General features: G+C 36.7%; 1 protein-coding gene across 1 annotated transcript in view; it reads right to left on the bottom strand.

The window, feature by feature from the left end:
* Window positions 1–13,732, bottom strand: part of slc45a2 (solute carrier family 45 member 2) — a 19,823-nt gene extending 6,091 nt beyond the window's left edge. The window contains exons 1-4 of the mRNA XM_067376002.1: window positions 12,273–13,732; window positions 11,395–11,571; window positions 6,620–6,966; window positions 1–54 (exon numbers count right to left, since the gene is read on the bottom strand). The exon at window positions 1–54 is cut by the window's left edge and continues 90 nt beyond it. Coding sequence (XP_067232103.1) covers window positions 1–54; window positions 6,620–6,966; window positions 11,395–11,571; window positions 12,273–12,723 — 1,029 coding nt within the window. The 5' untranslated portion in view covers window positions 12,724–13,732. The remainder of the gene's footprint in view (window positions 55–6,619; window positions 6,967–11,394; window positions 11,572–12,272) is intronic.
* Between the last annotated feature and the right edge of the window lie 114 nt (window positions 13,733–13,846).

The following is a 13,846-nucleotide window of genomic DNA, read 5'->3' as shown; positions in this document are numbered from 1 at the left end:
TGGCATGCTGATCATAGCTGACAGCAGAGATTTCAGGGTCATCCTCTTCTGCACCTGAAACACAATTATGCAGACAGGTCAATAATGTCTTCTGAATGGTCCAAAAGCTCTAACACTTACAGACAACATTTAATAAACCTGTCATCTTTATGCAGTACGAAGGTCTTCTAGTTGTCTCGACACATTATACTGGAATAAGAATGTACTTTAATACTGAAATAAACTGACACACTTCTTGAAAGATAATCTAACCTGGCCCTTGGCTGGCATGGTTGTGACTTCTTGTACAAGACAATGTTATTGACACAAGACATTATTAAGAAGGTAATGAAGGTTTCCATAACCACAAAGGGTTGCTCATTAATGTAACCTCTCTAGTCATGAGGATCTCTCTTTAAAAAAAAAATCTTTAATTCCTTTTGTTGCTAAAATTAAGTTGTTGATGGAAAAATAATGGTTGGGCAATGGGGTGATACATTCAAATTATTACTCCAATGAACAGAGTTTGATTTGTTAAAGGTCTTGTAATGAATATGAAGACTAAAATGAGCTAAACTCATCACTATTCACATACACGGAATACATTTTTATTATTATGAATATACACACACACACATATATAATATATATATATATATATATATATATTTATTATGCGATGTGACTTTTTTTATCACCAATTGCCAAATGATGGACAAAGGTTCAAATTTCTGCATTTACAGTGATAATAAAGTTAAATAGCCTACATGAGTAAATAAAAAGTGAAAAGCGAAACAAGTAAATTAATGATCAAGTAAATTGGTACAAGAGGCGGCAGTTATGTACACGCAGATGGCTTGGAAGACTCGGGTATAATAGCCTATGGTTTATCCATTATGCAACACGAACTGGAGGCAAGCATCAGTTTGCTAAATTGCAGCTAGTTTAATAGCTACAGAACTTAAAGGGATAGTTCACCCTAAAATGAAAATTTGATGTTTATCTGCTTACCCCCAGTGCATCCAAGATGTAGGTGACTTTTTTTCTTCAGTCGAACGCAAATTATGATTTTTAACTGCAACCGCTGCCGTCTGTCAGTCAAATAATAGCAGTAGATGGGAACTTCAACTATAACAGTAAATAAAACTTGCTTAGACAAATCAAAATTAAAACCTGCGGCTCGTGACGACACAATGTCCTAAGACACAAAACGATCGGTTTGTGCGAGAAACCGAACATTATTTATATAATTTTTACCTCTAATACACCACTTTGTCCAACTTCGTTCAGCTTCCTGTTAGTGAGGTCAAAAAACGCGTTCTGAAGACGGAAGTGATGTCTCGCCCATATACTTCAATGAGAGCGAGACATCACTTCCGTTGTCAGAGTGCGATCAGACCTCACTAGCCGGAAGCTGAACGAAGTTGGATATAATGGTGTATTAGAGGTAAAAAATTATATAAATACTGTTCGGTTTCTCACACAAACCGATCGTTTCGTGTCTTAGGACATCAATGTGCCGTCACGAGCCGCAGGGTTTAATTTGGATTTGTCTATGGAAGTTTTTTCGACTCTTATTGTTCAAGTTCCCAATCACTGCTATTATTTGACTGACAGACGGCAGCGGTTGCAGTTAAAAATCATAATTTGCGTTTGACTGAAGAAAAAAAGTAATCTACATCTTGGATGCCCTGGGGGTAAGCAGATAAACATCAAATTTTCATTTTTGGGTGAACTATCCCTTTAAAGATCTCCCTCTTTTTATTTTCTTTCTTGCTGCATTGAAGATTAAATGGTTTAATTTCTGTTTTCTATTTGCAGGTGCAGTGAGGGAAAAAAAAAACACAGAGTTTAGGGCAATCGGTTCGTAGCACTGCTTCAACTGTGCGATATCCTCACGAGGGACGACCAAAATTTCTGATATGTCAGAAATTCATCCGACCATCCAATTGCCAGTCGGGAGAAGTTTACTGCCTCTCGTTTCCCCATATACACTGCACGACAAACGACACACGACAAAGCCGAAAATCGGCCTGACTCAAAAAAAGAGTTGCACGAGTCAGAATTCTGCTCAAAACGAAAAAATTGCACAGTGTATGCGACTGCTCTTATGAGAATACTTGACAAATCTGGTATTGTGGCATAATTCTCTGTGTTCTAGTTTGTTCAAGCATGAAAGAGAACTCAATTGTGGTGTGCTGTCTGTGCACACGATACTGGCTCTTGTCTTTCTGTGGTCATGTGTGTGTATCACACAGACAGCACGTTCTCTTTTGTCATATTTGGATGGTTTAAAAGCATTTGCATGAATAAGAGCATGATCATATAATGTAACACTAGCCAAAGAATGACAGAAATGCTGCGAATGAATGCTGCGTTAATTGGACAAAATTTATCGCATGCATTGACGCACTAATTTTGACAGTTAAAACACATGATGCACCTGCATGATGATGAAATAGCACTCATTTCAATACAATTACCCTGAGGTATTTACTCTGCATTTCATTCAAGACCTTTATCAGTGTAATTAATCAGTGTTATACCCGTCAGCCAGTGAAACAAGCCTCCCATCACTTCTGTACATTAAAAAGAACTATATATGTTCTGAACATTTTGTTCAAGAGCAGTGTTTGCTGGAACAGAACTATTTCTCAGGAACAGATGGCAGATTATGCGAGTTTTGTAGCAGGTTAATGATTGCGAGACTCTGACTGAGTTGGGGACTGACAGGATTAGTGAGATATACAGTTCCTTTTTTGGTTCTAGCGCCATTAACAATTTGATATGAACATTAAATAAAAAAGTAAAGTTACTTTGCTGTTATGGGTATAAAAATACAACACATAGAATATCTTTTGCCCCTATATTGTGATTATTCAGACATATACTATTAGTAAAGCATAAATTCTGGTGGTAAAATGCATAGTACACAGCTATCTGGGAAAGCATTATACAGATTTAAAATGAGCTGCATTAAAGCATCACTTGGTGTGACTCACTGACATGGCAAATTGCAGTCTAGGTTAAGTTCCACATGCGGAGGTTTTACAAAGAGCATGCCCAATTTTTATGATTCAGAAGGAGCAGTCTAATGATGATCTGAAACAGGATTTGAGACACTCTAATGATCATCCGAAATGTACTCTGTGGTCCAAAAGCCTGGGACCAAACTAAAAATAAGTGGTTTACAATCAAATTGTAAATAAATAAAGTTGAATTTAATAAAAAAAATGTAAAACAGACAAACTTTATTACATAAAATAAACAAGAAATATTTCAAATTCAGCACTATTTTAGATCATAAATCAAGTGACCACACATCACATCATCACGTTTTGAGTTCGTTCATGTTTAGAGTTTGCTTTTTATATCCTTTTCTGTTCTGTTCATGTCTGAGTTTCATTAGGGCCTGAAACTTTGCACACGCGTCAGAAGTGGTGAAAATTTACATCTGATATGGGTTTCAGAATTAGGTGTGGCAAAATGGCTCGATAGCGCCACCTACAAAATTTCAATTAAGCGCCCTTCGTGCTATGTTTCACGTACAGTTATGAAATTTGGTAGACAGATGTAACAGCCCAATACCTACAAAAAAGCCCCTGGGTGCAAAGTTTGTAAACCCAACAGGAAGTGAGATATTTTGAATTTTCTCTACAAAATTTTGGCAGTTTTTGCCATTTCCACATGTTGTACTTTAACAAACTCCTCCTAGAGCTTTAATCAGATCAACATCATATTTGGTCAGTCTAATCTAAAGGCCTTTGAGATGTTAAATTGTGGAGATCTAGAGTTTTCGCTGAAGGGCGTGTCCGTGGCGGCCTGGCAAAGTTCGATGTTTCGCCATGAAACAGGAAGTTGTTGTAACTCGGGCATACAAAGTCTGATCTGCCCCAAACTTCACATGTTTTATTAGAGTCCTGACCAGAAGACATCTATATGACAATATTCAGTTACAGTCATAGCGCCACCTGGGGGCAACAGGAAATGACATGTTTTACACTGTGATTAACTCCTCCTAGAGATTTAATCAGATCAATGTCATTTTTTGTCAGTCTAATCTAAAGGCCTTTGTGATGTTAAATTGCGAAGATCTAGAGTTTTCGCTGAAGGGCGTGTCCGTGGCGGCATGACAAAATCTGTTGTTCCGCCATGAAAAAGGAAGCCGTTGTAACTCAGGCATACAATGTTTGATCTGCCCCAAACTTCACATGTGTGATAAGAGTCCTGGCCTGAACATATGTATATGCCAATATTCAGTTAGTCATAGCGCCACCTGCTGGGAACAGGAAATGGCATGCTTTACACTGTAATTCCCTCCCAGAACCACATTTCAATATGCCACAAAGTACCAAACATACTAGAAACACGTTAAATCATGCAACACTTGGCTAAGTGCTAATGTATGCGATTAACGCCATGAAACAGGAAGTTGTTGTAACTCAGGCATATGATGTCCGATCTGCTCCAAACTTCACGTGTTTGATAACAGTCCTTGTCTGAACACATCTATATCGCAATATTTGGTTATGGTCAAAGCGCCACCTGTTGGCAGCAGGAAGTGTGGCAATTCGAAATGACTTAATGGCATAATTCTCCTGTATTCATTTGCTTACATGCATGTCGACCACTGTTCTCTGTTTTCCTAAGGCCAACGGGTGGTGGTGAGCCCGGGTGCGAGGGCCCTTTCATCGCTGCTTGCAGCTTTAATTCATGTTTGTATTTCTTGTCTTGTGTTTTGCTGTCAGTGTGTTAATTAGTTCTGTCATCTTGATCAGTTTCCCCTGCCTCTTTGTCAGCACAGTTACATATTGATTTGAGTTTCACTTCAGGTGTTTCTCGTTAATTAGTCTCATTAGTTCCTCTGTTTGCTGTGTATTTAAGCTCTGTGTTTCTTAAAGTTCACTGTCAGTTCTTTGTCGTGTTATGTTGGTTGTTTCATTTTTGTTCCTGTTATTTCACGTTTGAGTTTGATTCTGAATAAGGACTGCTGAACTAAGATGCCATTTCATCTCTGCTGCAACCAACCGTGACACATGTGAACTCTTGTACAGACAATCAGATATTCTTCTTACCATTGAAAAACAATATGCTTTTTGGATTATTCATAAATTATGCTGCAGAATATGGTAAGCTTGAGTGCTGCTTTGATTAAAGCAAAAGGAAGACAAACCAGAAATCAAAAAACTGAAATATTATAATTTTTGCATTTAATTTATCATGGTTATTATTACTATTAAATAATATTAGTAGTTATTAAAGGGTTAGTTCACCCAAAAATGAAAATTCTGTCATTTATTACTTACCCTCATGCTGTTCCACACCCGTAAGACCTTCGTTAATCTTCAGAACATAAATTAAGATATTTTAGTTGAAATCCGATGGCTCCGTGAGGCCTCCATAGGGAGCAATGACATTTCCTCTCTCAAGATCCATAAAGGTACTAAAAACATATTTAAATCAGTTCATGTGAGTACAGTGGTTCAATATTAATATTATAAAGCGACAAGAATATTTTTGGAGCGCCAAACTAAATAACGACTTATTTAGTGATGGCCGATTTCAAAACACTGCTTCAGGAAGCATCGGAGCACAGATGAATCAGTGTGTCGAATCTGCTGTTCGGAGTGCCAAAGTCACGTGATTTCAGCCGTTGGCAGTTTGACACGCGATTTGAATCATGATTCGACACGCTGATTCATTTGTGCTCCGAAGCTTCCTGAAGCAGTGTTTTGAAATCGGCCATCACTAAATAAGTCGTTATTTTGTTTTTTTGGTGCTCCAAAAAATTTTTCGTCGCTTTATAATATTAATATTGAACCACTGTACTCACATGAACTGATTTAAATATGTTTTTAGTACCTTTATGGACCTTGAGAGAAGAAGTGTACATTGCTCCCTATGGAGGCCTCACGGAGCCATCGGATTTCAACTAAAATATCTTAATTTGTGTTCTGAAGATTAACAATCATTTTTGGGTGAACTAACCCTTTAACAATAACAACAATAATAAATTAGTTGTTATTTTTGTTATTAAAATGTCCAAAATTTTGATGAACTTATGTTGAAAATATCTTTTTACTAATACAAATGCAAAACAGAAGCACTTTTATTTATGGTGGATTTTAGACCTCACCATATAATGAGACTCAGATGTCTAAAATCCCTGCTATATTATCTAATTGCTGGTATTTTAAATGGTAAACCTGAGACTGGTTTAATACTTAATGAACAAATAAAATATAGTAAGAACTTTCAAAAGCGTGAACATTTTTTACACTGGGGAATCGTTAAACTTCAAATCTAGTAAATCAAATCTAAACTTGAAATCTAATAATCAAGTCCACACACAATACAGCCATAATGAACAATCATTACGTCATCACATCACCACAAGATATGCCATTATTCAGTGTATTTTTAATAAACTAAAAAAAACATGTGGTGATTTTCATTATCGACTAAACGAGGAATTGTTTCTGTGAGAAGCATGAGCAATATCCAGCCTAATCACAGCTCACAAAGGCTGTTGCTCCAAAGTCTGAAACAGATCATTAAAATGTGAGGGGAAATTGGGTGCAGGCTGAGGCCAAGAATAAAAGCCACATGAAAAGGATTCAAAGTAACACAAATGACTAACCTCGCTGTTCGGATGCTTGGCACTGGGCGTGACTGCATTGGCTTCACTCAGGGCAGAAAAGGAGCGCTGCCTCATGTCAGGTAAAGGTGGAGGTTCTTTGGATACTGCGCCGTAGCCGTTATGATGCGGGCTTTCCAGGAGCAGTGAGGTGGTTGGGCAAGAGTCCAAACTGTGATCTTTAATCAACGGTTTCTCTGGGATGCTGAAAAGGTGCATGGTGAGAAAAATGCCCCAGGTTAGAGATGAGAAAAAATAGATAACTTGGTACTCTGAACCCAGTGCAAATCCAAGTGCAGAGTGACCCCAGTCCATGGCTCCAATCAGATATCCACAGGCTCCACCTAGACCTGCAAGGAAGCACAGCAGACTGCTTTGAGAAAAAATTCACTCAGATAATCAAATGCAACTGAAAGCTTCGGCAGAATGTGCTCAGTGGGTAAAAACTAAAATGCTTCTTAAAATCTGAGATGAAGCACTATAGGAAGGAATTAAATTCAATAGCTCTTGTTGCACCAATTACAACAGTGACCTTTATAATGGAATAATGTGCATGAGCTAAAAGTAATCCTTAGTGGGGAAAAAATATATACTGAAATGTATTTGAAATATATTTATTTTGTGTTAAGTACACTACAAATTCATTTACATATTTATGTGCTAAGTAAAAATACCCTGCAATTGTACTTTTGGTATGCTAAACTGGTGTACTTAAAGTTGCGTACTAATGAATCAAACAAAGGTGTACTTAAATTGGAACAACTAATTTTGTACTTAATGCACTTTAAGTGTGCGGAAGTAGTGCTGTGGTCCAACTAAAGATATAAGTATACTTGATTGTGTTAAAGTGGAAGTATATTTTAGGTACACTTCAAATATCTTGCATTTTAAGACTGATATTATACAAAGATCATACACTCCTTATTAAAGGGATAGTTTACCCAAAACTGAAAATTCTGTCATCGTTTACTCCCCCTCAAATTCTTCCAAAACCTGTATAAATTTCTTTGTTCTGCTGAACACAAAGGAAGATATTTGGAAGAATGTTAGTAACCAAACAGATCTCTCCCCTCATTGACTATCATAGTAGGAAAAAAATACTATCGCAGTCAATGGGGGGCGAGATCTACTTGGTTACTAACATTCTTCCAAATATCTTTCTTTGTGTACAGCAGAACAACTTGAGGGGGAGAAAATGATGACAGAATTTCATTTTTGGGTGAACTATCACTTTAATAGTGATTTTAATTTTTTTTTTTTTTTGCTTAATATTAAGAAATGGTTATTGTGCAATGAAGTAAAACTCCAAATAAAGTTTAATTATATTTTTCTATCAGTAAGTCTTAAGTGATATGTCAATAAATATGTTAATGGATTTTAAGTATACTTAGTATGAAATAAATGTATTTTAAATTGATTTTAGTTTTTTTTTTTTACCTGGAATAAGAGTTTTATTAATTTATTTTTATATTTTTCAACAAAATGTTGAAAAATCTTTCTTGCCATCAGATACAAAAAAACGTGTTCTTTCAAATTAAACATTTGCTTTAAATACTGACAAATCTAGACTTCACTTCAGTGAATGAATTGAGATCACAGAATGAAAACTGATTTTTATCTCCATGTATTGAATCAACAGGAAATCTGACCATGCTGCTAAAACAACCATTTACACATCTCACATGTGTTAAATACAGGAGACATTGTGTTTTTCAGGTGGGGCTGCTAGTAGCACCTATGAGGTGACAGGGTTGGCATTACATGGCTGTGCCATTTTTAACATGAGCCAATGAAACATTGTTTAGCAGATGGAAAATCATCATGATGAAGACTTGAAAGATTGAAATGCCCTTATTTTAGTAATGTTTTTATAAATATCTGACAATACAATACTGACCCCCCTGAGATATTTCAAATTAACAAAGTATTGCGTTATAGTCTGAGGTCAGGTGGTGGTCAAATTTGCTATATTTTTTCATGTTAAATTGCAGGATATATTTTGTGCCACTGTCTCTCAAAAAAATCAATAAAAGCAGACCAGAGAAGAAGCAGGGTTATGCACAATTACACACAAACACCCCTGAGCCACAGAAACGATCCGGTCATGTGCCTCTGAATCTCTCAGCTCCAACCCATGATCTCAGCACATGACTGGGTCTGTTTGGATTAGGATGCCCTGAGTGCACACAAACAGACCCCTTGGTGCCTCAGCACCGTGAGCAATGGCTAAAACCAGACCGACACAACCAAGCTTTACTATAACTGGATAACAGACCTCATGACATTCTTAAAAGCATTTGATTTACTTTTGGGGTGCTGTTTTTCTGTGATGGTTTTAGTGTATAAGAAAACATAAAATCGCTCCTGGGTTATTAAACATTTTAACTTTGTTTGATTCATTATTTAGTGTAAACTACTCTTGTGGCCAGACTATGTTGTTTTCCTTTTTTTTTTTTTTTTTAAAGAGATTTGTACTGGTCTTGGAAGTTCATGCGTGACACTGATGAAATGCACATAAACAAATTCCTCCAAAGATAACTAGATTTTTGACCAGTAAACAACAGATTTTGCTGAGAGTTTAGAAGACACATAAAAAGGGTGTTTTCTCATGTCTTGTTAACCCAACCAAATCCCCCAGAAGGATTTAGTGCTGTCATACAGACAGCAGGATGTTTAGTTACTGTACATCAGTAATACGGCACCAAAGCACCCAACAGACCATGTTAAAGATGGTGAAAGAGGAAACAGGCTGTTGCCATAGTGCCAAACAATTTCACACAAAAACCTTGAATTGAGGCAAAATAAGGCACTTGGAAGCTTTCAAAAATGAAAAACGGTTTGAAACAAATGCTGTCAGTCAGCTTTATATTGTAGAACTATCTGTAATGTACCAGTTCCTGCTGCGGTAATTGCAGAAATCTTGCACATTTAAAAAAAAAAAAAATTAAATCAAGAAAATAACATGTTTTTCTAAAAGAACTGACAGGATCAAAATGGCATAAAGCATATAAGATGTGCAGTGGCCATAAAAAATACTTAATAATGAATTAATGCCATTGGAGTGGATGACATCTTGTCAGGATTGCCAGATCTGTGTAACAAAACTAGCCCAATGGCCAATCAAAAGTGACAATGGGGGGGCTACTTTAAAAGTAGATCAATTCGGCGGGGAAGCCACAGACTTGGCAATCCTGTATTTACTAGATTTAATGAGTGCAAAAAGCGAACCATGTTATGAATTATATTGCTGTGAAAAGAACCATAACACCAAGGAAAGACATAAATCAAAGTGGACCTACAAACAAACGCTTTAGTCCATTACAATAGCACTCAGTTAGTTAAAAATGTGCAATGTACATCAAACTGGCATAATGCCATAATTCATGCTTCAGAACACCTCCGCAGTAACAGAGGTAATATTAAGGTGTTCTTCATGGAATTGTCAAGGTAACTTGACAAATAGCTTTCAATGAGACCAATGTATTTTTCTTGTGTTTTAAAAGCTAGAATTTCTGCTGTTAAATTCAGCTTTCTGTCTTGTGCAAAACAATTCGTGCTAATTCAATGCACCTATCAAAGCTTAATAAGACATATGCAGCAGCTCATAATGTAAAAAACTGCAGATACTGTAATAAGTATTACATTATTATTGTAATAAAATGTTCAGTAACACTTTACAATATTTTCATTAACATTTATGAAGATTAGTGAATACAGTAACAAATGTATTACTCATGGTTAGTTCATGTTAGTTAAAACATTAGTTAATGTTTAACTAATGAACCTTATTATAAAGTGTTACCAAATGTTCATAATGTAATAATTTTCTCAAAACGTAATAAAATCTTGAGCTCATAATGTAATAACAATATTTACATTATTAGACATTTATTACATTATAAACTCAACAAAAACATTGTGTTGGTATTTGACCCTGTTTGTCATGCATGTATATGTAAGTATAACTTATATAAGTAGTAGTAGTAGTAGTAGTAGTATCAGTAATCTGGTGGATTTTGTGGGCAGGTTAAGACTGGATTTAGATTTTAATGTGTATTGTAAAGGAATACTGTGATGAGCAGGGCGGGCGCGAGGCCGGTGACGCGAGTGATAATGAGCGTCACCTGCGAGGCGTGCCGGCCTCGAGTCTCTCACGGAGGAGCTCCGGAGGCATAAAAGGAGGAGCGACTACAGTGAAGGACGAGAGAGGACCAGGCCTGGACTTTATTTTATGTTTTATTGTGTTTGTGTGGCCGGCAGACGTCCGCGAGGGTCTGCCGGCATTACTTTCGTTTTGTTCTTTGTTTATTTTGAATTAAAGTTTTGTTGAATGTTCGCCGGTTCCCGCCTCCTTCTTCCCATATCTACTGACCACGTTACAAATACCATTGATTTATAATAATAATAATAATAATAATAATAATTGCATTAATGTTTACATCTGTTGCATTTTGCAGGTAGTTTGAGACTGGATTTAGATTTTTAAAAATGTAGCTACTGTAAAGAATATTTTTATGTTTTAAAAGCTGTTACAATAATGCCAATATATTTGTGTTTTTTTGTTTTAATACGTTTTTGTTGAGTTTGTAATGTTATAAATTTATCATAATGTAAAAATTGTTATTACATTATGAGCTCAAGATTTTATTACATTATGAACATTTTATTACAATAACAATGTAATTATTACATTATGTGCAGTTATTACATTATGAGTCGATACAACACATTTTTATAATGAGGCAAGGCCAAGCAAATCAATTATTGTTACTCTTTACCTGTGAGTAAGGCATGATAATGAAGACCTCGTTCTTTATCCCGATGAGAACACACGTCGAACAAATAGGCTTTAATGGGTCCGTCGATGAAGTCCGCTGCAAAGTCAAACATCACCACTCCAAACATGACCACCACGATGGCCCATGTCCTTTTAACATTTCTATCCTCTAGTACAGCTGGAGGAGAGAAATATCAAAATTATACATTCAATGGTAATGAATACTATTGAATGTAACTTATACATTTTGAAACTTAAGATCAGGACATACCTCAGAAGGCAAAAGTGAGTAAATGCATTATTTACACATTATGAAGATTAAGAAATCACAAAAAAGAAAAAAGAGCAGCTTTTTTCAGTTATGTCTTTTGCATTGCATAAATGTTTCAATTTTTCATATAGCTAAAGGACACCTAATTGCAGTAATGAAAACAGGAGTTTTCTTCAGCATTTTAAATGTGTGCTCTTGGTACTACAAATGATTTAAACTCTATATTTGTAGTATTTAATAGGAAATATGGTAAATAGGAATATGTAAAAACTGACTCCACTAATGCTGTACAAAATTTCCAAGCAATGTCCAGCTGTGTCATCTTCCTGTGTCTAATTTCTGGATAGAGCTCCATTTTCTTTGGTCATTTAGAAAAAAGCATTTGCAATTCCTATGTCTGATCCTCTTCTGTCCATGTTCATTATCCATTTAAATTCTAACCTAACAACAAATTCAACGGAAAACAGATAAACTTTGCTTACCGTTTTTAAAATTACATTGCTACTTTGATTTATATTAAAGCTAATTTTAACTACCAGCCTAGACACAAGTATCTCTTGATTTCATAATCTAGAGAGATCCATCACGTTTACTTCAGCTACACCTACCTGATGTGACCGCATCTCCATTTAGAAATAAAGTCAGGCCCACTAACATCATAATTCCCAGTAAGAGTATGTACGGTCGCCTGCGGCCCCATGGGGACCTACAGTAGTCGCTTGCTGAGCCGATAACAGGCTGTAGGATAAAACCCAAAATAGGGCTGATGAGCCACACCAGGCTGTACAGGCGCCTGGGGAGTCCAACGCTCAGCAACACTGGCGTGACAAACGCAGCCTCGACAGCGTAGCAGAATTCCCTTCCAAACATGACCATGCCGTGCATGATAAGCCTTCCTCTTGTGCGCTTCGGAGGCTCCACTGCTCCAAACACATCCGGTTCCATGTTGTCCAAATAGTCCTCTTTCTGCTCCGAGTCCACCGGGTAGTGCTCCATGGATGTGAGCGGGCTGTCCGGTGCAGAGAACCTGCAAGGCTGGTCCTCGGTTAAGAGAGTCATGGTTCTCAGTATTGAAACTCTTAATTCCTACTGCATAGCTGAGCGATAAAGCTCAAGACTAGCATTCACAATGCAAACTGAGCTGAGAAGAAAAGGAGGTGGTGGTCTTGTTGGGATGAAGGTAGTAAGCCTTGCCTTTTTTCCTGTCTTTGCTGCCAAAGGTGGAGTTGGTTGTAAGCATATGACAACGATTATGAGTTGTAGATGTTCTTCTCTTCCTCCTATTGCGTTCCAAGAGGTTAGAAGTTAAGTGCAAGACAGCACCAACAAAACATAGTTAACGTAATGAGATAAAAGGAAACACTAGAGTGTTTGTGGAAATATAAAGGTTATGAAAAACGTAGATCTAACAAGCATTCTATTGTGGTCTTGCATGCTGGGATTGCCCATTAGGTAAATCAAGTGACGTACCATGTGATTCCTCTGCAGACGGCTTTAAAGGGGTTGGAAAAAGAAGGCAACGTATTTAAAGTCAAAGAATCAAAGCATTCCGCCCTACACAATGTTCCTCCTCCATTCACTCGACTAACCTCTGTTCCTTCGGTTTACTCAAATCTGTCATGAGACATTCACAGAGTCTGTTCAACAATCATGTGAGCCTCTCACGGAACATCATCCACTCTCTCTCTTGGACTAATTCTATAGAGGTCGAGCTGTGGATCACAGGCAACCGGTCAGATGGTGCCGCATGGATTAAAATGCCACATTCCACACATATCTCTATGTGAATGAGAATCGATTTCAGGCTAGAGTAGTTAGGAAATATTTTTATCCAACTCATTCCTCTGGTTTACTAATAGGATTTGCCTGAAGAAAAGATTATGCAGAAAGTTATTAAGAGAAAAAGCATTGTTTGAAGCAAGATATGGTTTTAAAGTTTTAATAACTGTTTTACAAATTGATTATGATTTCACCACAATCTTCAAGCATAAGAAAAGTTTCTTTAAGGGGATAGTTTACCCAAAAATCAAAAATTCTGTCATCATTTACTCTCCCTCAAGTTGTTCCAAACATGTATGAATTTCTTTGTTCTGCTGAACACAAAGGAAAATATTTGGATATTTGGAAGAACTTTTGTAACAGATCTCATCGACTACCATAGTATTTTTTTCCTACTATGGTA

Source organism: Chanodichthys erythropterus, chromosome 22, assembly GCF_024489055.1.
Source record: "Chanodichthys erythropterus isolate Z2021 chromosome 22, ASM2448905v1, whole genome shotgun sequence".
In the NCBI taxonomy this organism is placed as follows: Eukaryota; Metazoa; Chordata; class Actinopteri; order Cypriniformes; family Xenocyprididae; genus Chanodichthys; species Chanodichthys erythropterus.
This window is presented reverse-complemented; position numbering and strand designations above follow the sequence as displayed.